The 25168-nt window shown below is 47.0% G+C and overlaps 1 protein-coding gene across 4 annotated transcripts in view; it reads left to right on the top strand.

The window, feature by feature from the left end:
- LOC120506158 (serine/threonine-protein kinase PAK 3) overlaps positions 1-17476 on the top strand; it is a 125815-nt gene extending 108339 nt beyond the window's left edge. For 3 of the 4 annotated variants that reach the window (XM_039717381.1, XM_039717380.1, XM_039717382.1), the window contains exons 9-15: positions 2061-2109; positions 4015-4127; positions 4980-5097; positions 5457-5556; positions 5978-6174; positions 7187-7324; positions 8865-9041. In XM_039717381.1, the coding sequence (XP_039573315.1) occupies positions 2061-2109; positions 4015-4127; positions 4980-5097; positions 5457-5556; positions 5978-6174; positions 7187-7324; positions 8865-8954 (805 nt within the window). In that variant the 3' untranslated portion in view covers positions 8955-9041. Of the gene's footprint in view, positions 1-2060; positions 2110-4014; positions 4128-4979; positions 5098-5456; positions 5557-5977; positions 6175-7186; positions 7325-8864 lie in introns of all 4 variants that reach the window. The other variant, XM_039717379.1, reaches the window with a different exon arrangement.
- The last annotated feature ends 7692 nt before the right edge of the window (positions 17477-25168 follow it).

The following is a 25168-nucleotide window of genomic DNA, read 5'->3' as shown; positions in this document are numbered from 1 at the left end:
GCTGCTAATGAGAGCAAGGCAGGGAGAGGTGTGGCTGCTCAGAGAGCTGCACATAGAGAGCAGCTGCTTATGTGAGGAAAAGCAAGTGGCCAGCACCTTGCACCTCATGGCTTCATACAGCTGGGAAGTTAAGAAAGAATTGATGGTTTTACAGCCACTTTGCAGTGAATAGCAGTCAGCAGGCCTGTGCTGCAGAACAGGTCAGTACTGAGTACCTGTTTTGTCCTCTGTCTCCTGCTGGGTACTGAAAATGTTGCTGACACCAGAGGAGACTTAGTTTTAAGTAGCACTTGATAATGAGGTTGTGTTTGCTCAAGCAGTGTTAGCTCTTGTAGCAAGACAAATTAGTGTGGAGCATCAGCAGCCTCGTTGGTACTGCACTGCATCACAGTGACACAGATCTAATGGTGAGTCCTGGCACTTGCCTAACTGCAGTAAAGACCAGGGGCTGCAGAACACACTAAAAGTTACTGCTCAGAAATTAGTTACTTAGAAGGAAAAGTTCGTAATGGAGAATTGCAAAGCCTTTGCAATTAATTCACAGCTTTACTTAAATTACCTTTATCTAAACTCCTCACAAGTAGGTGGCCTGGAGCATTCCAAAAGCATTCTAATTTCAGGAGCTGTTTTGAAATAAAGCCTGATACGACTTTGCTCAGGAGAATCATCACAGTGTTAGCAATTCTGAATAAATGTTGTTGACTTCTTATGAAAACAAATTGGATTAATCTTGTCAATTAGTCATAGGAAAATGCATTTGCCTTTATATTAAAAGAATGCATAGCATGCCCAATGAGAACATTGCTCTCAATGCAGACATAAGGTCTCTCTGTTGAATTAAACTGCTTCTGAAATATTTCAGCCTGCAGGTAAACAAACAAGCCAGGGGATCATGTGAGAAGGAGCAAACTCATTTTGGCACTTTCAGTCACTGGGACACTTGCAGGATGCACATTCCTGCTTGTGAGAATTCCCTCCCTGGCTCTCCACTGCCTCACTGCTCCTCACTGTCACTCAGACATGGGCTTAAGTGATGGCAGTGTAAAACTGTGGTTTAGCTCAGAAGGAAGGGTTTTCAAGCCCCTGGTTGCTTTGAAACCCAAAGGAATTGCCTCTGACTGGGGCCTTTTCAGCCCTTCATGTCATTGTGGGGAAGAACATATTTGAAGGAGAGGCAGATGGCAAACCAAACCCCACCCTGTCTAGTCTGCAGGTGAGCACACTGTTTATTTCTGGTGGCTCTACAACCAACCTATGTGTGCCACAGAAGCTACACATGGACACCATGAAGAGTCCTTCCCATGTCAGGTGCACTCAGCTGAAGCAGCTGCCAACAGTTCTTGACACACAAAGAAGCTCTCTAAGAATCCTCTGTTCTGAGTCCTCAATTTGTGTGTGTAATAATAGATGCCTTAACCTGCTCTAGCTGTGACCTTGCAGGATGGCTGGAAAATTGTTTACTTGCATGCTGGAGAAAGCTGTATTTAGATCTTTTCCTCAAATGGCTGTCATATGTTCAGGGTTCTCAGAGTGACTGTGTGACATTGCCTGAGTTTGGCAGATGGATTCAATTTAAAGGTGTGAGAAGGCCCAACTGCATTTTGTGTTACATTTCATGGAAAAAACACACAGACACACAAAGCAGAAGGGGAAAAAAATTCACTACAGCAAAATGGGTAAGAATTGAACATACTATTTTCCAGTTTTTGCAGACACTGCCTCCCCTGCCCTTAGGTTTTGAATTAAAATAATGTGATGTGTACACAAAATGGGTAAGAATTGAACATACTATTTTCCAGTTTTTGCAGACACTGCCTCCCCTGCCTTTTTTGAATAAAAATAATGTGATGTGTACTCTGGACATTTGTACCAGCCCTTCTTCCTCATGTTGGACCTCAGTTTTCTCTGCATGGCAGAGGGCTGGTGAGCTGCCATGCTGTTGGCTGAGGAGTGGGTGAACCCTTACAAACACTCCAGGCAGCAGAGCTCTCCTGTCTGGGCCTGCTTTCACTTCCAGGGACTAAAGCGTTTCTCAGTTTCTCCTGCTGTTTTGTTTCTAGGGCTTCAGGAACTGTTTATACAGCGATTGACATCGCCACAGGACAAGAGGTAAGTGTCAAAAATCCCAGCAGATTCTGCAGCTGTTGAGTGCTTTCCCCTCTGCTGTGAGCTGTGGCTGGAGCTTTGGGTGCCCAGTAGAGCTTTCCTGCAAAGGCTGTTCTCCTGAAGCATGGACAAATGTCAACTGGCAAAATCCATCATCTGCTGTCTTCAGCTTTTCAGCAAAAGGTCTTTAAGGGCAGTGTGGTTCTGTGTCTCAGTAACTGAACACTTGCTGTGGCCATATGCTTTCCAGCAGCACTGAATCTGGGGTTTTCATAAATGCCTGAAAAGAATTCCTAGAATCAATAAGAGCCTTGGTACTCTCTGGAGTACCAGCTTGGCTGGATGCTTCGCCCATAGCTTTTAAGTCCAATTTTAGGAGATGAATTTTTTTACTTGCTCTGTCTTCAGGACAGGTTGGTGCTCTCCACAGTACTGTTGATCCCACCCTGGTACCATGTTATATTATTCCTGAATGGATTTTTTAATGGAGAGAAATCTGCTAAGAAATCCCAACAGGCTTTTGTGCCAATATAAAGTAGATATTTTTTATTGCCAGTATAAGTGTATTGGTTTAGAAATTGTTCTGTCTCTGTTCCCCACTGGACATCAAGTTGTGCTTTTCAGAGAATTTTGGTCTAGATACACAATTTAACTCTGTACCTTTATACCATAAAATCTGTGCATGTGCCCACAGACTGGTTAGCAATGCAACTTGTAAAAGATCTGTCATGATTAGAGGCCTTGGGAGAATGCTGGAGGTGGTCACAGATTCTCCTGTTGCTGTGAGGAATAAATAGCTTTGTTACATTGCTTGATTTGAGAAACACTTTCCATAGAACTGCCAGAAAAAAGGAGGGCAGTGTTATCTGTCTGAGGACACAGTCTCAGTCTTAATTACTAAATCTGTTAAGGCATCCTTGAGCTGAAGGCAGCTGCTATCATTCAGACCCAATTTTTCTCAATCCCAGGTTCAGACAGTTGCATGATTTGCCATTTGTTCCAACATGTGTTTGGTCGTAAAGTATAATGCAAGACATAATTAAGGATAAATCATGTATTGGGCTCAGTTTTGTGTTTCAGTCCTGCTGCAGCTGGTAAGAAGTCAGTTTTTGGTCTGGTCTCAGTGACAGCCCATTGCAGTGATCATATTAGTGAAAAATAGATGAGGTCATGTCTCAGAGAGTCCCACTGCTCTTTGGGGATCCAGCTTCAGATTCCTGAATTCTCATCTCTGGCTCTCAGAAGAGATTCAGGTCTGAATCTTAAATGCAAGACATAATTAAGGATAAATCATGTATTGGGCTCAGTTTTGTGTTTCAGTCCTGCTGCAGCTGGTAAGAAGTCAGTTGTGTTTTGGTCTGGTCTCAGTGACAATGATCATATTAGTGAAAAACAGACGAGGTCATGTCTCAGAGAATCCCACTGCTCTTTGGGGATCGAGCTTCAGATTGCTGAATTTTCATCTCTGGCTCTGAGAAGAGATTCAGGTCTGAATCTTACTGGTAGTTCCTCACACCTGCTGTGCTGCATTTGGTAACCACACTGAAATTGGGGTCTCCAAGGGGTCTAAAAGTCCTAAGCCTTCCTTATAACCCTGGGCATATCCATAAAATACCAGTGCATGGGTTATTTCTTTTTAGACCCTGACAAAAACTGCAAATGTAAACTGTAAATGTAAATGTAAAGAGTGTTCTTTGGAGGAGCAAATCAAAATTTCAGAAGTTGGGAAATGATAGGATTGTTATTTTTCTTGTGGAACAACATCTGTAATGTATGTTTATGTTTCCTTTGTTATGTAATCAAGAATAGCAGGTGATACAATTAAAAATCATGTAGCTGTCCACTGCATGTTCATTCTGATCTTGTGCAACAGACTACTCAGGTTAATGGTTTTTAATGTCATTTTAGGTGGCCATAAAGCAAATGAATCTCCAACAGCAGCCCAAAAAGGAACTAATTATCAATGAAATCCTGGTCATGAGGGAAAATAAGAATCCCAATATTGTTAACTATTTAGACAGGTAAGTTGTTCTGGTATTATCAGGTGAATGTTCATTTACACATTGCAGGCCAAAAGTTAAAAAACCCCTTTGATCACTGCAGAACATGGAGCTCAGTATTCTTTCTCTACTCATCTCCAGTGGATGGGAGGGGATTGCATTGGCTCTGCATTAGTCTTTTCTGGCATACATAGTTTGAAGTCACTTTTGAAAAACCTGGACCAGCCATATCTGACTAAAACAGCAGTCTGCCAGCTCCACATTCCAAGTATTTCCATGTTGTTTTGTTGTTCTGGGGTTTGTTTTTTTCAAAGTTGATCAGATTTTCTGTGTCTTATGCAAACTGCTGACAAACCATCCTAGAAATTCTTTCCTTTGGCTGGTTTCCACTATTTTCCATTGCTTAGTCAGGAAGACTTAAGTTCTTGTTTCCAGAAACACCTAATTTGACAGTTTTTTAATGGTCTTTGGTGTTTCTGAATGTATGTTTTGCAAGGTTTTCCAAACATTTGACCAACTTCAGTTCTCAGTGGTGCACACCCTCCTCCCATGGATAACTTTGAAAGTCATGTTGCCTCATTCCTGGGGTTAATGGTAGAATTCATGAGTTAAGATGATGAGCCAGCTGGTGGCATGTGTCCTGCTTCCAGATTTATCTTTGCTTGCTTAGCTTATTGAAGTGCATTCTTCACTTGCTTGTCACCTAAGATATCTCCTTTTTTGACCATGCAGATTCCAAGAGCCCTGTAACCTAGAAGGAGTGTCTTTTTCTCATTTGCAAGTGACCTGGAGACAAGAATCAGTTGCAGATTATGATTATTCATTAGTTTGGCTATGCACATTCACCTCCACAGCATTGTTTTCTCCTTTCAGCTACCTTGTGGGTGATGAGCTGTGGGTGGTGATGGAGTACCTGGCTGGAGGCTCTTTAACCGATGTTGTCACCGAGACGTGTATGGATGAAGGACAGATTGCTGCTGTCTGTCGGGAGGTGAGCACCACTTGTGCTTCTGTGTGCATGGACATGGTGATGCTTCTGCTTCTGTGGTGTTGTCATTGTACGGAGAAGAAAGAGCAGATCCACTGCAGCAGCAGTCATTCTGTCTGTGTTTGCTGGGGACAGCCTATAGCAACAATTGATGTTTCCCTTTCAAAATCTTCTGTGTGCCTTCCCCTAGAAAGACATGACTCTAACAGTGTTGGAGCAGCAAGCTCTTCTCTTGGCTGCACTGTGTTCTGCCATTCCTCACCATTCCCCTAGGAAGGAAATCTCATAAAACCATTTATTTTCTCATGTGATGAAATTATGTCATGAATTTTTACCCATACATTTCTTTTTTCTCTTATCAGTGCCTGCAAGCCCTGGATTTCCTTCATTCCAACCAAGTGATCCACAGAGACATCAAAAGCGACAATATTCTTCTTGGGATGGACGGATCTGTCAAATTGAGTAGGTATTCTTGGTCACATGCAGCATTCCTGGATGTGGGTGGGGAGTCCTTGTGAGTGACAGCCAGTTCTCCAAAAGTGGTGCTGGTGGGAGCACCTGGACCTGCTGTGAGGGCACAGCTGCAACAGAGGTCCAGAGAGAAACAGGGTGTCAGGAGTGGCTTTGCTTTGTGTATGGCCCTTGCAGAGTGGAGGGAGTTACAGTCTAAAGCTTCAAATGATTAAGTAAAAGCTCGTGGGTGAAACATGAGGGTTTCTCTAAGTGGCCAGTTCCATATTACCTTGGCTACAGCCCTGAGGAAACAACAGCATGGCTGCTTTTCCAGTTAGTTCCACAGTGCATTCTCAGACTTAAAGTGGGAGTTCTTTTTCTTGGTTTTGTAATTCAAGCTGGCTTTAACAGTATTTGTTTTTCTCCTCAGCTGATTTTGGCTTCTGTGCTCAGATCACCCCCGAGCAGAGTAAACGGAGCACAATGGTGGGGACTCCTTACTGGATGGCACCAGAAGTTGTAACAAGAAAAGCATATGGCCCCAAGGTGGACATCTGGTCACTTGGGATCATGGCAATAGAAATGGTGGAAGGAGAACCTCCTTACCTTAACGAAAATCCTCTCAGGGTAGGGTGAAATATCAGATACTGTTGTCTTTATAATTTGTGCCATATTTGGTCTTCCATGAGATTAAATCCCATTCACATCAGCTTGAACTAGTTCTACAAAGGCCCATTTCTAAAAATGTTCCTACAGCACATCAGCATCTGCTGTAGCTTTGATTGCATCACTGTGAGAACCTCAGAGGCAAAGTGACATGTACCTGTGCAGAAACTTGCCACTTCAGTCTTCAGCAATGCTTGAAATTTCTCATGCCCTTTCTGAACTCTCTTTGAGCTGTATCTCCAAATTACAAAAATCTTAAAGTGCCATGCTTTTCCAGTTGGGGAATTTTTATGATAAGCATTGGAGCTGTACCTGCAGGCACAAACCTCTCGTCAGTGTCAGACCAGTGCTAATTGATTACCTGAACCTTCCAGGAAAGATCACTGGTTCTAATAATGCAATTATTTATTATCAAACACACTTCTATGTTTGTGCATGCAACTTGACATGTCTTTTGAACGTGAGACTGCAAATGTTTCTGGTTTTTTATCCAAGGTATAAGCTGATGGATTTCTTTTTCTTTTTTATCCAGTAACCAATTTTTATCAAGAACAGAGCAAAAAACTTGATTAAGTTTGTTTTATGGAAGCCATACTTCATTGATCAGGGAGCACTGCACAGATGCATTTTGTGTAATAATCCTTTGAAATAATGTATTTAGACCACACTGACTCTTTAAAATGGCCTGTAAAGCTGTGTCAACACTTGGAGAAGTAAAATGTGCCGATGTAGTTCCTGCTAACCAAGTCAGCCAATGAAATCAGCTGTCAAGGCAAGATCATTTTGATGCTGGAATAACTGTGACTGCATCAGGGGTTTTTTTGGGATTTTATTGTTGTTCTTGATTTATGAAAGTCATCTCCAGCCCTCTGCCAGAGAGGAAACTTCCAGTGGAGATTGGAGCTTAAAAATAGGGTCTGTGTGAGTATTTCTGGGTATGAATGAAACAGTCTTGTGTCTCCTTTGTCTCCAGGCACTGTATCTGATAGCTACAAACGGGACACCGGAGCTGCAGAACCCAGAGCGGCTCTCGGCCGTGTTCCGAGACTTCCTTAACTGCTGCCTGGAGATGGACGTGGACAGGCGAGGGTCTGCCAAGGAGCTGCTGCAGGTAACGTGGGGAGCAGCTGCAGGTGAAACAGATGTCCAAGGGATCCGTTTTCACATCAAATAACAGCATCAGCTGGCTCCCCAACATGTTAACCTCCAGTCTTGGTGCTTTCCAATGAAAACTAAGTAGAATCCTGTAATGGTTTTGGTTGGAAGAGACCTTTAAAGGTCATCTACTCTGACTGAGCTGGGATCTCTTAAACTAGGTCATGTCTTTCAGAGCCCCATCTGACCTGGCCTTGAATGTTTCCAGAGAGGGACTTCCACCTACAACATCATCCCTGGGTAACCTGTACCAGTGTTTCACTACTCTCCTTGTAAACAATTTCTTAATTAGATCAAATCTAAATTGATCATCTTTGGGTCAATCCCTCTTGATCTGTTGCAACAGGCCCTGCTAAAAAATGTTTCCCCAACTTACTTACAAGCCTCCTTTTGAAGTATTGGAGAGTTGCAAGGTGAGGTCTCCCCAGGACCTGCCCTTCTCCAGGCTGAACAAGCCTAGCTCTCTCAGCCTTTCCTCAGAGGAAATATGCTCCATCTCCTGGTCATTTCTGTGGCCCTGTTTTGTACTTTTGGGAGCACATTCAGTTTTAATTCTTGACAAAATAACTGAAGTAGAATGATATCAGGTATAGAGGCCTGAAATGGTGTTGGTGAGGGAGGAACACAGTAAAAGCAGTCCCAGCCAAGCTGTCAGAGATTTGGCTGTGGGAAGGAGGAGGCTGTGAGGAGAACACTCCGAGCCTCAGGGGAGGCCCCAGCTTGTCCCTCCTGCTCCTCTCTTAGAGTTTCTGCCACCCAAAACAGGTAAAGCTGAACAGGTAAAGCTAAACAGGTAAAGCTGAACAGGACTTTTCCCAGCCCTGTTTGCTTCCTGGGTCAGTCAAGCTGCTTGAGGTTTGCTGCCAGGTTTTGTGGCAGAGAGGGAGTTGCAGAACACACCACTTGACTGTCCCTGCTGGGAAGGAAGGTGCCAGCCAGCACAGGAGGGCCAGGGGATGGAAAGGTATTGCTCTCCCTGCAAGCCAGAGCTGAGTCCATCAGCACTCTCCCACTTGTCTCCCTGCTCCTGACTTGCTGCTGAAAACCCCTACCTCAGTACAGGTCTTGAGAAAACACATGGGCCTAAATCCTAGTGGGTTAATAATTTCTTAGAGATATTGGAGTTTACTAAGGAATGACTTACACATATCTTTTTTGACAATTAACACAGTTTGTGTTTTTAGAAAGGGGGAACCTAAGTGAGTCTTCTGAGTTTCCTGAAAGGAGCAAAGCTGTGGGGCAGCAAGCAGCATTGCCAGAGCACTGGCAGGGCAAAAATCCCAGCAGGCTGAAGACACCTGGAAAAATGGATTGATAGGTGTGTGGGCCCTGTTTGCCTGTGATAGCAGTGTCCTGGACATGAAGGTGGAAGTGCAGATGGTCCCCTCAGTGCTATTTCTGAGTATTTCTGGTAACAAGTGGAATCCTGGTTGAGCCTGTGAGGAACCGAGTTTGGAAAGTAATGGTACCTTTCTTGTTTCTTTTCCTTTGGGCAGCATCCGTTTTTAAAATTAGCCAAGCCTCTGTCGAGCCTGACCCCTCTGATCATCGCAGCGAAGGAAGCGATCAAGAACAGCAGCCGCTAGCGCTGCAGCTCGGCGCTGTGCCCTGCCAGCTCCGAGCAGGACTGAACACAAACTGGACAACCTCAACTCTCATGCTGCGGGACAGATGGATGGATGAACAAACCAACGGTCACAGTCATGGTGGTAGGACCACCCCAGTTCCTCAAGGAGTAAAAAAATTATCATTTGTCTTCTTCCTGCTTTCTGGCTCCTTAATTTATTTTTAAGATGAATCGGGGCTAAGGACAGAGAGGTAATGACAGAAAATGCTTTGCTGCCTCAATCATTTCCAAGGTAAAGCAAATTCAGTTGGAAGATTCCCTTCCTTCTCACCCTGTGAATAAGCTGTACATTCACTTTTAAATTGTCAGTTCTTTCTTAACGATGTAAAGTCGTGTTTATGGGGTTTTTGGTATGGTTTGGAATTGGAGAAGGGCAATGCTTCATTCATCAACTTCAGACTGCCTTTTGAATAAGGCCCACTTGCCAGTTTCTGCCCAGTTGTGGTACTTCTACATGAGGAAGAAAGTGCAATTGCATTTCCAACCAAAAAGGAATGAAGAGTGGGACAGCCAAAACATCCTGTGGAGATAAGGCGTTCAGCTGGGACTGTGTAGTGGTTTGGTTCTTGCCAATTGGATTTGTACCCCTGACTGCAATCTCTTTGCCCAGGTGAGAGTCTTACTCAGCTGAAGCAGCAGAAAGATCACTCGGTGTGCTCAGAACAGGTTCGTCTGATGCAAAGCTGTCAGAGCAATGTGAGGGGAGAGTGGACCCAGCTGTGCCTGGGGCTGAGCCCCAGCAGAGCCCAGAGCAGCCTGAGCATCGGCAGAGCCAGGCTGGAAGGAGGCACTGCTAGTGATAAGTGGCAGCAGCCTAGCCATGGGTGCCTCTTCCTGGGACAGGGCTAATCCTCCCATCTCAGAGGCAAACTGGGTGGGGGCTGTTCTCCAGGGAAATCGTGGCCATGCTGAGAAATGCACAGCCTGGTGGGATTGGCCATCCTGAGTCTCTGCAGGAGTAGAGAAGAGCAAACAGAGCAGAGCGGTGGTGTCGCTTCTGAGGGTGCCTGTTCTTCTCCCAGCTGTCTCGTAGCTCCTGGGAAAGGTTCCTAGTGTCTGCAGAATCCTCAGCAGAGAGGGAGGGGACCAGGCTGCTCTGCAGGCTCCTGTACAGATGAGCATCCTTTAGGCACAGGAGTTCTGCCCTGGGAGCCGAGGCTGACACAGGGAGCAACCTGCACAGTTCAGATCTGCAGGAGCCAGTGCAGCAGCCAGCTCGGGAAGAAAGCGCCTTAAAACCTGGAGTTGTGCACTGAGCAAGATCAAAGGTGTGAAATGCAAAGTGGAATTAATTGCAGAATTGGAGGCACCAGGCCAGCCTGCTTTCTGCTGTCCTACGTATGGCAAGCACTGCGCAATGAAGCTCTTGAGTTGCTGCAAGAGATGGAATTGGGGATGTGCCTGAGGATTGTGCTTGACTAGTCAGCAGATTTGGAAGGGAGCAGAATACTTTCAGTATACAATTTGTGTTTTATTTATTTGTTTCTGAAAGACACAGTGTGGCTTCACTCAGTAAAAGCATTTGCATGGCGTATTTGTTGCTGTATTTTAGGAGTACAACTCATTCAAGATCTTCAAAACAGCAACTGAAGCAACATGCACTCAGTGAGCAAAAAAACCCCCACAGTAAAACAGCTTTCTGCTATAGATCTTCACGTTGGCCTGGTCCTGCAAAGGGTTAAGTAGCCTTTAAGGTACACACTGTCTTCGTGTCTGGCCAGCAGGAATGAAGGATGCTTGGGCTGTTCTTGAATCAGGCCAGGAGCGTGTCTAGCTTTGGCATCCTGTTTAGTTGCAGTCTTTGTGTGGCAAGTGTCCTTACTGCTGCTCCCCTTGCTCACGCTGGCCACCGCAGTGTCCTTGGCAGAGACAGCCCTCCTTGAGTTACCACAGCTAAGTAGAAATTAACTTTTCTTCATTTCCTGGGGAGCACAACAGGTCCAGTTTTTCAGATGGCCAAATAACACACCAAGGCAAGCAGCTCTGGTTTCCTGGACTGGGAGAACATTGGGAGGAGCTGAGGAAGCCACCAGGAGCCCACAGCTGGAGCAACAGTGGTTGACAGGGGCTGGAGCAATGGCAGCCAAGCTTTCCCCCCTAAAAGAAGCCCCTGGGGAGTGAGAGTGGCCAGGAGAGGCTAACAGGCCACAGCACAGCAGATGGTGCAGAAGAGTGTGCAGGAAGGTGCTGAAGCCCTGCCAGCTTGACCAGGGAGCAATGGTGTCCCCCCCACAGAAAGCCATGGCTTCTCTAAGTCCTGCACCCACCACAATCCATGCAGCGACCCAGACAGAGCTCTGGTGGGATCGGGCTGCCAGCCAGGTGTCAGCTGCAGGCTGTGCCCTGCTCTTAGGCCAGTCCTAAGCATGAGTACAGCTGTGGGACATGTGCCCAGCCAGAGGAACTCCTCCACTTTGGGCCAGAGCTACAGCAGGAGGTGAACAGGGGCAGGAGTATCCAAGCTCACTGAGCCCCTTTCCATCTTTTACCAGCAGTTCTGGCTAAGGGGGACATGCCAGGTGATTGGACTACAGCAAACGTGACATTGATCTACACGAAGACCTGGAAGGAGGATCTTGGGAACTACAGCTCTGTCACCCTGACCTCAGTGCTTGGAAAAGTCATGGAGCAGATCATCTGGAGTGCCATCCCATGGCACATACAGAGCAACCATGGGATCAGGCCCATCTAGTGTGGGTTTGTGATAGGCAGGTGCTGCCTGACCTGCCTGATCTCCTTTTACAACAGCTTGACCTCCCTGGGGCACGAGGGGAACAGCTATGGATGTGTCTTCCTGGAATTTAGTAAACTCTCTGCCAGTGTTTCCCACAGCTTTCTCCTGGAGAAACTGGCTGCTCATGGGTACACTGTTCTCTGGGAAAAAAACCTGGATGGCTGGCTGGGCCCAGAGAGGTGTGGGGAGTGGAGTTACATCCAGCTGGGGCTGTCAGCAGGGGTGCACCAGGGCTGGGTGCTGGAGCCAGTTGTGTTCAATGTCTGTATCAGTGATCTGGACGAGGGGACCAAGGGCACCCTTGGGTAGCACCAAGCTGGGTTGGAGTGTTGATGTGCTGGAGAAGAAGGCTCTGCAGAGAGAGGGATCTGGTGGACAGGCTGGATTGCTGGTCCAAGGCCAGTTGGATGAGGTTCAACAAGGCAAAGTGTCAGATCCTGCACTTGGGTCACTGCAAGCCCCTGCAGCTCCAGGCTTGGGAGGGAGTGGCTGGAAAATGCCTGGTGGGAAAAGACCTGGGAGTGCTCATTGAGAGCAGCTGAACATAAGCCAGCAGTATGCAGCTACCTGAAAGGAGGCTGGAGCAGTGGGGGAATCAGCCTCTTTTCCCAAATAACAAGCAATGGGATGAGAGGAAATGGCTGCAAGTTGCGCCAGGGAAGGTTTAGATTGGATATAGGAAAAATCTCCTCACCAAAAGGATGGTCAGGCATTGGAACAGGCTGTGCAGGGCAGTGGCTGAGTCACCATCTCTGGAGGGATATAAAAAGATTTGTAGATAGGGCACTTGGGGACAGGTTTAGTGGTGGGCTTGGCAGTGCTGGGTTGATGGTTGGACTCCATGAGCTCAGAAGTCTTTTCCAACATGAATGATTCTGTTCTGTTTAGAAGACTTTGTTTCTCTTGTGAGGTCCCGTTTTTGTCTGTCAGCTCAAGATCTGTGTCTGTAGGAGAAGATTCCTTGCAAAAGAGTAATTTGGGCTGGAGATGGGCTGCTCTCAATGTGTAAAGCATTCAGCAGGATGAAATATGTTTGTATTCCTGTAAGAAGTGAAGAAATGAGTGACAGTTTGGTTCCAGTATGTATTTTATTTTTTCCTATCCACAAAAGAACAGACAACCATCCTTTAAAAGGAAAGCACTTTGTAATGGTACATGTTTGCTGGACATACAGTCTACATACTTCTGTTGACAAACTACTCTATTTAATTGGGGAAGGGGGGAATTTCCTATTTATTTCCTTTACCTATAAGTATTTCAGCATCTCTGCTTCAAAAAAAACTCCACCGCCACGACTTTCCAGAAGACAGCAGGTACGAAAAATAAGGAAATCAAATGGTAGCTTTTGTTGTTTTAATCAGTGTATGCCTCAGCATACAGAATATTGTTGGCACTGACTTTTTAAAGACAGCCGCTGTCCTAAGAGGCCTTACTTTTAATTTTATTAAATACTGTATTCCTTTTTCTTTACATCAGCAAATCTAGAGTTTTTTCTTCTAAAGCAAATTCCTGGGAGGCAGACAAGATTCAGCAGAAAGGGTCTCTGCCTGTGGCTGTTTTCAGCATGGACTGTGCCTGCCCAGCTGAGACTGTATGACATGCAGGGAATGCACCTGCAGTGTCCCTGTGGCTCCGTGCCTGGGACAGTCTCTGGTGCTGATTCACACTCACTGATCCTGAAAGGTGGCAGCTGTGTTTGTATCCTCCCAGCCTGGATATTAAATGTAGAAAAGACACAAGTATTAAAAAAAAAACAAACCCAACAATATAAACCCACAAAAATCCAGTCCTGAGGGGGTCAAGTCTTGTACATTATTTACAGGCTCAGAGAATATATTAGGATTGACAATAGCATTGACCTTGTAGAAAGGAAAGAGACAAATAGTGTAAAATCTCTGGAGCCACCTTGGGTTTTCTGACTGCTATCCTCAGATCAAGCAATTAGTTATATATATTTTTGAAGTATTATAAGTAGTCTGTTTCTGTTGCAAAATGAAAACTAAAAGTTTCAGACACTTTTATTCCAAGGTTTTAAAAGATTGGTTAATTGTCTTCATTTTTTAATTAAACAGTGAAATACCATAACCAAGAACTTGACTATGATTCCCATCCCTGCAATGGAGACATGTGAAATGAGCCCATAGCTCACTGTGGTTTAAATGTGTTTTGGGACAAAAGCATGGTAGCAGTAAAGTCAGGGAAGTTTGAGAAGCACAGAAAAGTTTATTTATTTAAGAAAAAAGAAAAAAAAAGATAACCATACCTATGTAAAATTCCATGCAGCTCCTGCATGCACTCCTGGGAACCTGCACGGGGGTGGATCTTACAGTGCTCTCAGGGTTGGATCCCAAACTTGGGCCGGGGTTACATTCCCACTTCTTGTGTCCAGTGCTTTTGTAAATATATTTATTCTTCATCTTTGGTTAATGGTTGGCCACTCACTACACACAAAAGAGCTCAAGGGTTTGTGCTGAGTTTCTTTGAGGCCTGTGACTGCACTTTGGCAGGTCTTTGAGTCAGTTCTTCCCTATGTCCTGCCACCAAAAATAAAGCACACTCCAGTCACCACAAGAAGGGAAGTACCTGTCTCCTGTCCTCTAGTTGTAGGAAATGTCACTGTTCTCTATTGTCCATACAGCAGTTATTTCCCGTGTGTAATCCTTGGTGTGGCTACTGACTATTCCTCACACTGAGCATGTAAATATTTGTATTTCTTAGTCCAGTCCTGAGCAAATCTAGTGAGCAAAGAGCCAGAGAGAGCCCTGTGACATCTACCATTGAAGGAAGGAGCCAGTGTTTCTTTGCTTGACACCCAGGACATGCAGTCAAGTGCCAGCTTTGCCTTGCTGAGTGCTGCCAAGTCAGTGGGCCATACACCTTCCTGGTGTTCCTGCTTCCTCTTGGACCATTCATTCATGCCCAGTTGTGCAGCAACTTAATAATGGCTTGATGAAGACCTGTAAGTGTTCATCCCCCTTTTTTTTACTCTCCACTCCCCATTCCAGGTAAATATCTCCAATTTTATCCCAAGTTTTCAGGAAGCGGGCAAAGTATAACCTTTGTCTTTCAAGAGAAACCATCCAAGCCTTTTTTGAGTGTGATTTGCACTTCAGGGATCTTTAAAACCTCTCTTTGCTTGTGTCTGTCCTTGAGCTGACAGGGTAATTTTATTTTTCCTCACTGAAACTTGAAGAATCTCACTTATCCATCCCTCTTTGGATGCAGTTTAGAGCTGATTGCCATAATCCTAGGTGTGCATCATGCCTGCAAACCATCACTGGCCTGAGCCTACCAACAGTTGCATGTACCAAGAGTTATCTCAAAGGAAAAAATGGTCTTATAGCAAAGAGGAGGAGGGAGAGTGACCTTTGGGCTGCCATGTGGGCACAAGCCTGCAAACCTTGTTCTTGCTGCTTAGCAATTCCTCCAGGCAAGCACTTGAGTTCTGTGAGAGTCTCACCCTGACTGAGGAAGCTGGGGGCAATATCATTAGTTAAAGTTGATAATATTGAAAAGTGCTAATTGATGTAATAGTCTGTGATCACAGTGACTTTTCCCTGCACAGTTTTCAAGCAGACCACACATCAGCTTCAGCAGTGTGTGTAAGGGACCTTCTGCTCTGGTTGGTGGCACCATCTTCACAGCTGCTGGAGGCTTGTGAGCAGCAGCTGCCTCGCCCAATTGAGGTGCAGAGCTAAAAGGAGCAGGGCTGGGCACCATGGCCTGGGCTGGCAGCCATGAATGCAGGTCAGAAGAGCTGTCAGACACAGGTGCACACACCTTTGAATCACAACTCCCTGGTGTTACAGGTTTATGGATGCCAGCCATTAGAACAGGTTCCAAGCCTGGTATCCAGAGGTCTTTTCCAACATGAAGTATTCTACAGTTCTGAGATTCTATCTGATGGATTCAGCTAGGTCCACGTTAGCAACTTCATTTGATCAAAAAGTTTCTTCTTGGTCTGCTCTTGTGGCCCAAGGCTTCAGCTCCTTTAGCTCCTAGTGCTGAGCTGCTCATGCTTAACCAGATGACTCGGGGAGAAGAACACATTTCATCCAATTTCTTCTAGAACACGGAGAGGATGAGTGTGTGAAAACATGAGTATCATTTATGTGTAACCTCCTCTCTGCCCTTCATGCCTCTCAGGAGTTTGAAGCAGGAAAGAGCTTTCCAAAGGGGTGGAATGAAGCAGCATGTTACTCCTCCCAGGTCTCACTCTTTCCAGTCTTTGCACTTGACTAGTTTTGTCCCTCTTTCTGTGCCCTTTGCTGCCCCTGTGCTCAGTGGCTGCTGCCCAAGACTGAGTAACTGGCACAGATAAAGTGGTGAGACCCTCACTTCTCTGTCCTTTGAGCTGCCTGGTCACAGCAGCCTTTTCCATCTGGAAACTCAATATGGGGAGGGAGCCCCCACCTCTGTTCCTTGCAAAACCTCCAGGAGCCCAGGGCCTGCCATCTGTGCATTGTCAGTGCATTGAGGGTTCCCAGTGCCTCAGGCTGGTGTGACACCACTGCAAATGGGAGGCAGTAGTGGCAGGAGGTTGTTTTGAAGGGTCCATATCTTGCTGCATGCTGTGTGTCCAGCCCTGCCCCAGGCTTAGGGATCAAATTGAAGCACTGCTGCTGCTCCCTCTGGAGCCAGTGAGAATTTGGTTGTTGCTTTCAGTGACAGCTGAAGTGGTTGCTGAAGCAGCAGCTGCTGGCAGTGCCCCAAGCCCCGGGCTGGATGGGTCCTTGGCTGCCTGGCTGGGTGGGAGCTGCCCCTTTTCTCACCCTGCCTCGCACAAAACTCTGCTGGTCACAAGTGGGGCAGCACAGCAGACAGGCAGCCTGTGAGTCTCTTCCACATTGTCTCTTGATATTTTTGACCTTTGAGCTTAGCTGTACAAAGGCAACTGCTTTTGGTCCCTCTGTGTATCCCCACGTTAACCAATGCTGCTAAATCCGTCTGTAGCACTGCAGGGGGAAAGGCCTCAGCCCTGCAGGGCCAGGGGCTGCCTGAGCAGCTCAGCCAGCAGCGAGGGAGCTGCTCCACACAGGAACCAGCAGCTAAGGACTGTAGCACCTCCTTCTTGGGCAGAGCCCAAATCTGTGGGGAACGTTAGCAGATTTGTTCTCGTGTGCTGGTGCGTCAGCACTGCAGGTGCTCTGCCTGCAAACACATGGTTTGAGATCTGCAAAAGAATTCTGCAACTCTTGACTGGATCAGGATGTCACCAGTGCTAAACTCCAGTTTAGTCCAAAGCAACCAGTTTACACCTATGCTGGTGTGAGCTAGATTTTTTTCTTCAGGGTATCCAGACAAAAGTAAACAGAGGAGGAGCCTACATTTTCATTGTTTATCAGAAATGTATCTCATTTTGCTGTACATTCCTTTTTTAGGACGTGTTATCTGTTTAAAAAAAAGAAAAAAGAAAAGAAAAAACAGAAAAATATGAAAGAGAAAAACAAAAAACAAATGTGTAGTGAAAAATCTGTAACTTTGGATTAAGAGGTAACTGATCTTTTTAAAAGGAGAACTAAGTTATTTACTTTGTAAATGTGCTGATGGCATGGATCCATCTTATTGACCTCAGCATCCTTTTTTTAAAGATTTTGGGTTTTGTTTCCAATATTAAGTTATTTTAAATTGTGGTTGAAGCAATAGGAAATTGAAATATGGATTGTGCATGACTGTGTCTTGAGTGTAAAAATATTGCAGTTTGAAACTTGGACCTAAAGTATTGCAAATAAAAGTTATAAATTCCAGTGGATTGTGTGACAGCAGCTTTTCCTGTAGGATGTGCATCATCAGAAATCTTCATCAGTGGGGTTGTGTGTGCTTTTATTTTGTCCTGTGTCACTCTATGTTGCCCTGACACAGGACCTGACCTGCTACCAGCCCAGGCCACCCTCTGCCACCCCAGCTCCTTGGGCTTGTGTCCCCCAAGCAGACCCAAAGTGTTTCTGGTGCTCCCCCTTTGCAGAAATCCACAGAGAGCTGGAATTTTTCCAAGTCTCCTGTCTCCATCGTGCCATATTCCTAAAGAAGCAGCAGCCCATCCCAGTGACTACGGCGAGTTACGTGGATGATTGTCAGCTCCACTTCCTGCCTAGAAATCCTGAAACTGCTTCTGAATGCTGCTCCTTCAGCTCTCAGACACCTCACACAACTGGGAAAAAAATCCTGTGGCTGCCTGCTTACAAGGTGAGTTATGCCAAAGTTAGAGCTCTGGGGGAAATCTCTGTCCATCCCTGTCCTTATAATACATCTATAAGTGGGGTGTGCAGAGATGGGGCACTGCACAAGGAAGGAGTGTGCAAGCATTGACACTTTTACTCTCCATGTTCATCCCATACCCATGGGTACAACAACATTGTGGAAGCCCTTGTTCAGACAGACCTTCTGTCCATGGATACAGGGACATCCAAGGCACACAGGGACCCTTCTGTCCCTGTAGATCAGAGCATGGTGTGGGGGTGATTGGTGGGCAGTAAGTCCCAGACAACAGGCCAGACCCAGCTCCAGCCCTGCCAGGCCTTGCTCAGGCCTAATGCTGGCTCCTCTGGAATGGGAAAGCCCTTCAGCCTTGTCCCTGCCCAGAGGGGCATGCTGGCCTGGCAGCACAGACTGTTCACCCCTCAGGCTGCAGGAGATGAGAACACAACACTTGCCAACACTGAGTGCAAGGCACTGTCTGGGAATAGTGGGGAGGGTCAAGGGGATTCACAGAGCTCATCCTGCTGGAAGGATGAGGAAAGGAGTGGGAATTCAGCAGTGAGGAGAGCTGTCTTGGCATAGTCAGTGTGGAAACACTGCCTCAGTTTGTACAGCTAAGGAGTTGGTATCCATCTTAGGAAGGTGATCTTGTGAAAGATTGAATTTGGCATGTGGTTTCCACTTCTCAGCGGCGGCCTTCTGAAATTCTGGCAGCACACGTCTTTCAGACAAGGTAAGCAGCAACACAGAGTCTTGGTGTGTGGCTGATGTATCTCCCTGGGTAGGTAATGCCCAGTAACAGTGCTCCAGCACTTTTGTATGGGATCAGTCCCTGGATGTTTTGTCATTTAGAGGAGGGGATGCCATTTGTTTGGAGATGGGCTTGTAGTTCCTCTCTTTGGCAAGGAAAGCAAGTTTGGAGCCACACGCTGGGTACTCCTAGTGAATTTAGAGGCTTTTCCCAATAGGCAGTTCTCTGGGTTAGAGCTGTCCAACTGCCAGGGGGAATGCAAACACCAGAGTCGAGTTTTTTGTCCTAGCACCTTCAGTGTGTGAGCAGTCCCTGCTGCTGTTCTCTTTGCATCCAGACTCTGGGAGACTGAGGGCTTCATATGGTGCCTAGAGCTGAGAAGGAAAGTGCTACCAGCAGGGTGTGTGCGGAAATTGATGGATGCAGTTGAAGTTGTAGGCAGAGAGCTTTCTCAGCTGGCAGCTTTCTCCGTGAGCTCTGTTTTTGCCAGATGTTCTCAAGTTCAGTGGCTGGACTCTGGGAGAGTGCAAAGCTTTGTTAGGGCAAAGAAGTTCGTGTTGCTCTTTGAGCGGGGTGCAAAGAAGTCTTTGCACTTGGAAGGGGAAGATTGGGGAAATCTTTTAGTCCTGACTCCGTTGATTAGGGAGCAGGGACCTTTCCGACTTGGCTGTGTCGTGGGGGTGGTTTCGAGCTGGGCTCGGTGCGTTTCCTTCTTCCGCAGGCCGACACCACCATCGTGTGGTGGTTCTGGTGAGCGCTGGCAGTGCCCAGCACGAAGCCAAGGCTCTCCTGGCCCTGCCCCGTTCGTGGGGAGCAGTGTGGGCAAGAGCTCCGCTGTGGATCCTGGCTCTTGGGCACTGACAGAATGGGATCCTGATTAGAGCCTTTTTTGTGATCAGCGTCTTAACATGTAATGTGCACCCACTGAGCTGCATCCAGCTCCTGGAGAGATGCACTTTCCTTCTCAGCTGCACACAGAGCATCCTCACGCCCTCTCAAGGAGGCAGAGACCATCCTTGCAGCGAGGTGTTTCCAGTTCAGCTCAGTCTGAGAGATGTGCGAGGACAGAAAGCATTCACTGACTTTCTTCTGTCTTCCCTGTAAAACCTGATTCCCAGCACAATCAGTTCCACACAGCTGCAGCATAGGTCTGAGAACCTTACTCTGATACTGTATTGCTTAGCTTTTATTTCTGTGAGTCCCTCTATGCCAACCTGTCTCCTGAGTGCTTTAGTACAAAGTTCATGTCTGCTTTGCTAGTTCCTTGAACTGTACTTTGGTGGAGCTGCATTTGGAATCCTTTGGCTTGAGGCTTGTTTTCCTGATGGGTATACACAGCAAATAAAAAATGAGCTGTAGAGTACTGGCAGTGCAATGGCTCGCTCTGCTACAACAGCTTGGACCCTCCTGATGCCATGGCAGAGCCAGTGCTTGCAGGCGGTGCTTAAATGTGTTACTGCAAATGTGTAGCAAAGGAACCAGAGCTTTTGTTCTACCTCTAGGGAAAGTGATTTTGATACAACAGCTGGCAGGTCACAATTCAGATTAGCTTGCTTTTTAAATTTGGGTTTGGAGTTTGCTAACAGTGGATGAATAAAGAAAGAATTGCACTGGGTTGATGTAGTTGCAAAAGTGATGCCAGCTGCATTAATTGCAGTCAGTGGTGGTCCCAGCTGGCCCAAGGTGATGGCAGCAGGGCCGCCAGTTCTTCTGGAGGTCAGCTGAGGAGAAGGGAATTGGGACCTGGGGATGGAATGCTTGGTGACTGTGGTGTCACCAACTCAGCCATTAGACTAGACTCCAGAGAGAAGATAACTACATGAGCTCTGAAAACAGACCCTGACTTTTCACATTTGTTTGGGGTTGTTTTCCAGAACTAAAAGGATATTTTAAATTTCGAAAGCAACAGATTTGTCACCTGAGAGTGAGTGTACTTCATGAGACATGAATGAAATCCCATCTTTCTTACTTCATTTGGTTTTCTCAAAGACAAATTGTGATTTTTGTAAGACTGTTTCCCATAGTTGTGTTGTAGGACCTTAGTGGATAGTAAGTGGATACACAGTGAGGACAAAATACTTCAGTGAGATGAGTTTTTAATCTAATCAGCACAGCAGAAGCATCCTGTCTCTGTTTCCTCAGGGCAAAGTGTGGAGCTGTATGTCCTCTGGGCAGAACTGGGAAAGCCTGAAGAGAGGTGAGCATTGCAGCACAGTGTTAAGAGCCAGGAGTAGCCAGGGATGCAGAAAGAGCAGAGCTGTTCACAGGGCTGAGGAAGGAAGACTCCTGCCTGGCTGGAATCTGCCATGGTGGCGTCTCCCAGAGAGCTCTGAGGAGACGTGGTGGTTAATCCTCTCTGCCATTTGTGTAGATCTTTGCATATGAGATGCCCTGTTGGCAGAGCAGTAAGGGAAAAATCTGTGCTGCTGCTGACAGCAGTCTGAGGGCTGCATGGTGGCGTCTCCCAGAGAGCTCTGAGGAGACGTGGTGGATAATCCTCTCTGCCATTTGTGTAGGAGATCTTTGCATATGAGATGCTCTGTTGGCAGAGCAGTGAGGGAAAAATCTGTGCTGCTGCTGACAGAAGTCTGAGGGCTCCTGAGGAAAGCAGGAGCAGCAGCCTCCAGGGTTATCAGATGAGTCTTGGTTGGGGCCAGACCTCACATCTCGGGCCATTATCTGCATTCTCTGCTGCTGTGTGGGCTACAGGGACCGTAGCACTCTGGCTGTGTTAGGCCTTTGGGTTTTGATCACAGTTTCCCTCCATCCTCCTCCCGTCCTGCTGACTTTACCATAAAATCAATGCAACTTTACAGCCAACCTTGTTTTCTGATACAACAAGACAACATTATGTATGTTGTCACATCATATCACACCCACTTAGCCTTACAACAGTGAAGTAGTTTGTTCTGGGCAAAGTTCAGATGTGCAGGAAATCAGGTAATTTAAAGTTGATGAGAAGGAACAAAGAGAAAAAAACTTCCCTAATGATGACTCCTTCCTCATCCTTTATCACAAGTCCTTTTACCTGCTATCAGTTTTACCTGTTACTGGTTTGTTGTTACACACACACCCCTAAGATAAAACTGGTCTATTAATAGCTCTTACTATGGAAAATTTTAGAGGTCAAGATATTAGTAACAACTTTCCCATTCCTCTCTGATTAGAGAAATCACTGGTGGAAACATGTCATCATCATCATCATCATTGAATTGTCATAGAATGGTTTGGCTTGGAAGGGATCTTAGAGATCATCTTGATCCAACCCTGCCATGGGCAGGGACATCTTCTACTTGTCCAGATTACCCAGAGCCCCATCCAGCCTGGCCTGGAGCACTTCCAGGGCAGACACAGCTTCTCTGGGTGACCTGTTCCAGTGGCTCACCACCCTCACAGGAAGCATTTCTTCCCATCTACCCCCGTCCTCTGCCAGCGTGAAGCCGCCCCCTCTGTCCTATCACTGCTGTCATCGGGAAGATTTTTCTGCAGGTGTTTTGTGTCTTATTTGCGTGGAGTTAGATTGACCCAACGCCGCAGAGACTGAGTTCATGCGAGGAGAAAAACATCTCTTCTCAGTAACGGCAGCACTCGATTTTCTCTGGGAAGGAGAGGGAATAGGCGCCTGTAGTAACTTTTTCCCAGCACAGTTCCTGGCAGCTGCAGCGGGGCAGCTTTGGGATCAGGGCAGCTTTGGGACCGGGGCGGTTCTGGGATCAGAGCAGTTCTGGGACCAGGGCGGTTCTGGGACCGGGGCAGTTTGGGGATTGGGGCGGTTCTGGGATTGGGGCGGTTTTGGGACCGGGGCGATTCGGGGACCGGGGCGGTTCCGGGACCGGGGCGGTTCGGGGATCGGGGCGGTTTTGGGATCAGGGCGGTTCTGGGACCGGGGCAGTTTGGGGATTGGGGCGGTTTTGGGATCGGGGCGGTTCCGGGACCGGGGCGGTTCTGGGATCGGGGCGGTTCGGGGAGCAGAGCAATTTTGGGATCGGAGCGGTTCTGGGATTGGGGCGGTTCGGGAATCGGGGTGGTTCTGGGATCGGGGCGGTTCTGGAATCAGGGCAGTTCTGGAATCAGGGCAGTTCTGGGACCGGGGCGGTTCGGGGATCGGGGCGGTTCTGGGAGCAGAACAATTTTGGGATCGGAGCGGTTCCGGGACCGGGGCGGTTCTGGGATCGGGGCGGTTCGGGGATCGGGGCGGTTCTGGAATCAGGGCAGTTCTGGAATCAGGGCAGTTCTGGGACCGGGGCGGTTCGGGGATCGGGGCGGTTCTGGGAGCAGAGCAATTTTGGGATCGGAGCGGTTCCGGGACCGGGCGGTTCCGGGATCGGAGCGGGCCCGCCAGGGGGCGCGGTGCCCGCAGCGCCGCTCCCGCCCGGGCGCGGGGAGCGGAGCCCCGCGGGATGTATCCATGGAATGAAGCCGCTGTCCTGCTGCCCAGGCTGCCAGCCCGCACGGCAGCTCAGCGGAAATGCCAGCTGCGTTCTGTGGGATTTTCTCCCAGGGGTTTGCTCAGGCGCGGTGAAGGGAACGCTCTCCTGGTTCCAGCCAGGAGGAGCAGCGCCCAGCAGGACTCTGGTCCAGCAGCTCTGATAGCTCAGTTTGCCTGTAATTGGAATAACTGACAGGCCTAACAATACCTGAAAGAAATGGTTGTGGATCTACATTTCCTTCCAGCTTGTTTCCGGGACATTCTGTATTCTCCAAGTCTAACTTTTGTTATCTCAGAAGCATTTGGAGGTAGGACCTTATTAACTGTTCATGCAATACTTATTTTAAAATTGTGGGCTGAATGCCTGACAAAGGAGGTTGAGTTTATCATTCGTTTTGAAAGCTGGTATAAAATTCTGGTCAGGTCCCCCATCTTACCTCTGAAATGCTGTTTAGGTGATCTTCTTATGTTTTAGATGATTTTGCATCAACTCCACTATTTCCTATAGAAAGAAATGGACTCTTTGTTCGAGCTCTGAACACAGTCTGTGGGACCTGCATGTGGAAACAAACTGGCTTCCAAGAAGATCCATGTAAAAGCAGGTGCCATGAACTTCCCTTCTTCTTGATTTCTTGTGATGTCAGTGGCCTGGCTATCAGTCATCCAGACACTCCATGAACTCAGTGTTCTCATAGAGTAATTTAACTTCTTGCATTTATTGCCCAAGAGAATTACCCACTTGTCCTCACGTCTTTGGTGCAGGGAAAGGTGTGGTTGCAGGGAGGGCAGAGCACACAGCCCTGCAGCAGCGGGAGAGCTCGGGAGCACGGGGAGCAGCTGGAGAGGGCTTGAGGGGCTCTCATCACACATACACATCCCCCAGGGCGCCAGGGAGGGTGAATATGATAGGAGCAGACTTCTTTCAGTGGTGCCTAGTGGAATCAACAGAGGGCACAGACAAGGAATTCTATAAAAAATAGCTTTTTTTCACTTCTTTGAAAATCCCTGAGCTTCAGTCTGTGCTGGTGTGCAAGATGCCTTTTGTGCTCGTGGCATGGCAGGAAAGCAGAGCCAGGTGCTGGACCTTCCCAGACTGGTGCACAGGTAGAAGCAGGACAGCAGGTACCTACAGAAAAGAAGGTGATTTGGGAGTAGACCTCTCCCTGGGCAGATGTCATACAAGTGCAGCAAAGGCTGTTAGCACATTGCACTGCTTAGCACATTTAAAATATGTAGCACTGAACATTTTATCCTACATGTTAGGACATCCTAACTCTGAAAGAAATATCAAAATAGTGTGGAATATAGACAATCTGATAAAGACATTAAAGGATTTAATTTTATTTTGCTCAAGTGTTATTTGAAATATTCATGGTGCAAGCTGGGAAGGAGAGATAATTACTCCTGCAATATGTAGATGGATAATATCCAATCTTTCTAGTAAACTTGGCATGTAACTACTCTAATCGATCTGTGGAGGCACCACCACCCTGATTTATGCTGGACTTGATATGATGACTTCAGTTCGAAGTGCTGCAGTGTTAGTTTGTGATCTCACCACTTTGCCTGTCTGCTTCTCCCTGCCAATCCAGCACTTTCAGCCTGGAGCAAAGGCCCTCTCTGCTGGCTGCTTTATTTCTCCTGCTGTTCATTGACACATCCAGAAAAGCCAATTTGTTTGGATCCTGAGTCTGCCAGAACAGGTGAACTTTGTGAAGCCAAGACACAGAGTTTTGACCCCTGCACAATGTCCCAGGAATCACCTTTGTTGCTGATGTGGATTGTCACTGCTGAGGGTGAAATACTGGGGGAACACATACCCTGTCTCTAGAACCCATGGCTGACCAAAGCACTGTGCTCTGAAATCTTGCATTTGCAGCTTTCTGGTGTCTCCTGCATTGCTTTCAAAGCAAAACAGAGTGAAGGCAAACTGTGTGTAGCTAATGATACTGTAGAGTGTAGAAAACTGCTAAGTCCTAGGTCTTTGAGGTAATAATTTGGAATTACTGTGATGTAGAACTAGTGCAACATAGAAAAGGGGAGCATATAAGGAAGGGAATT

This window comes from Passer montanus, unplaced genomic scaffold (assembly GCF_014805655.1).
Source record: "Passer montanus isolate IOZ18808 unplaced genomic scaffold, ASM1480565v1 scaffold38, whole genome shotgun sequence".
Taxonomy (NCBI): Eukaryota; Metazoa; Chordata; class Aves; order Passeriformes; family Passeridae; genus Passer; species Passer montanus.
Note: the sequence above shows the minus strand (reverse complement) of the source record. Positions and strands in the feature narration are given on the sequence as shown.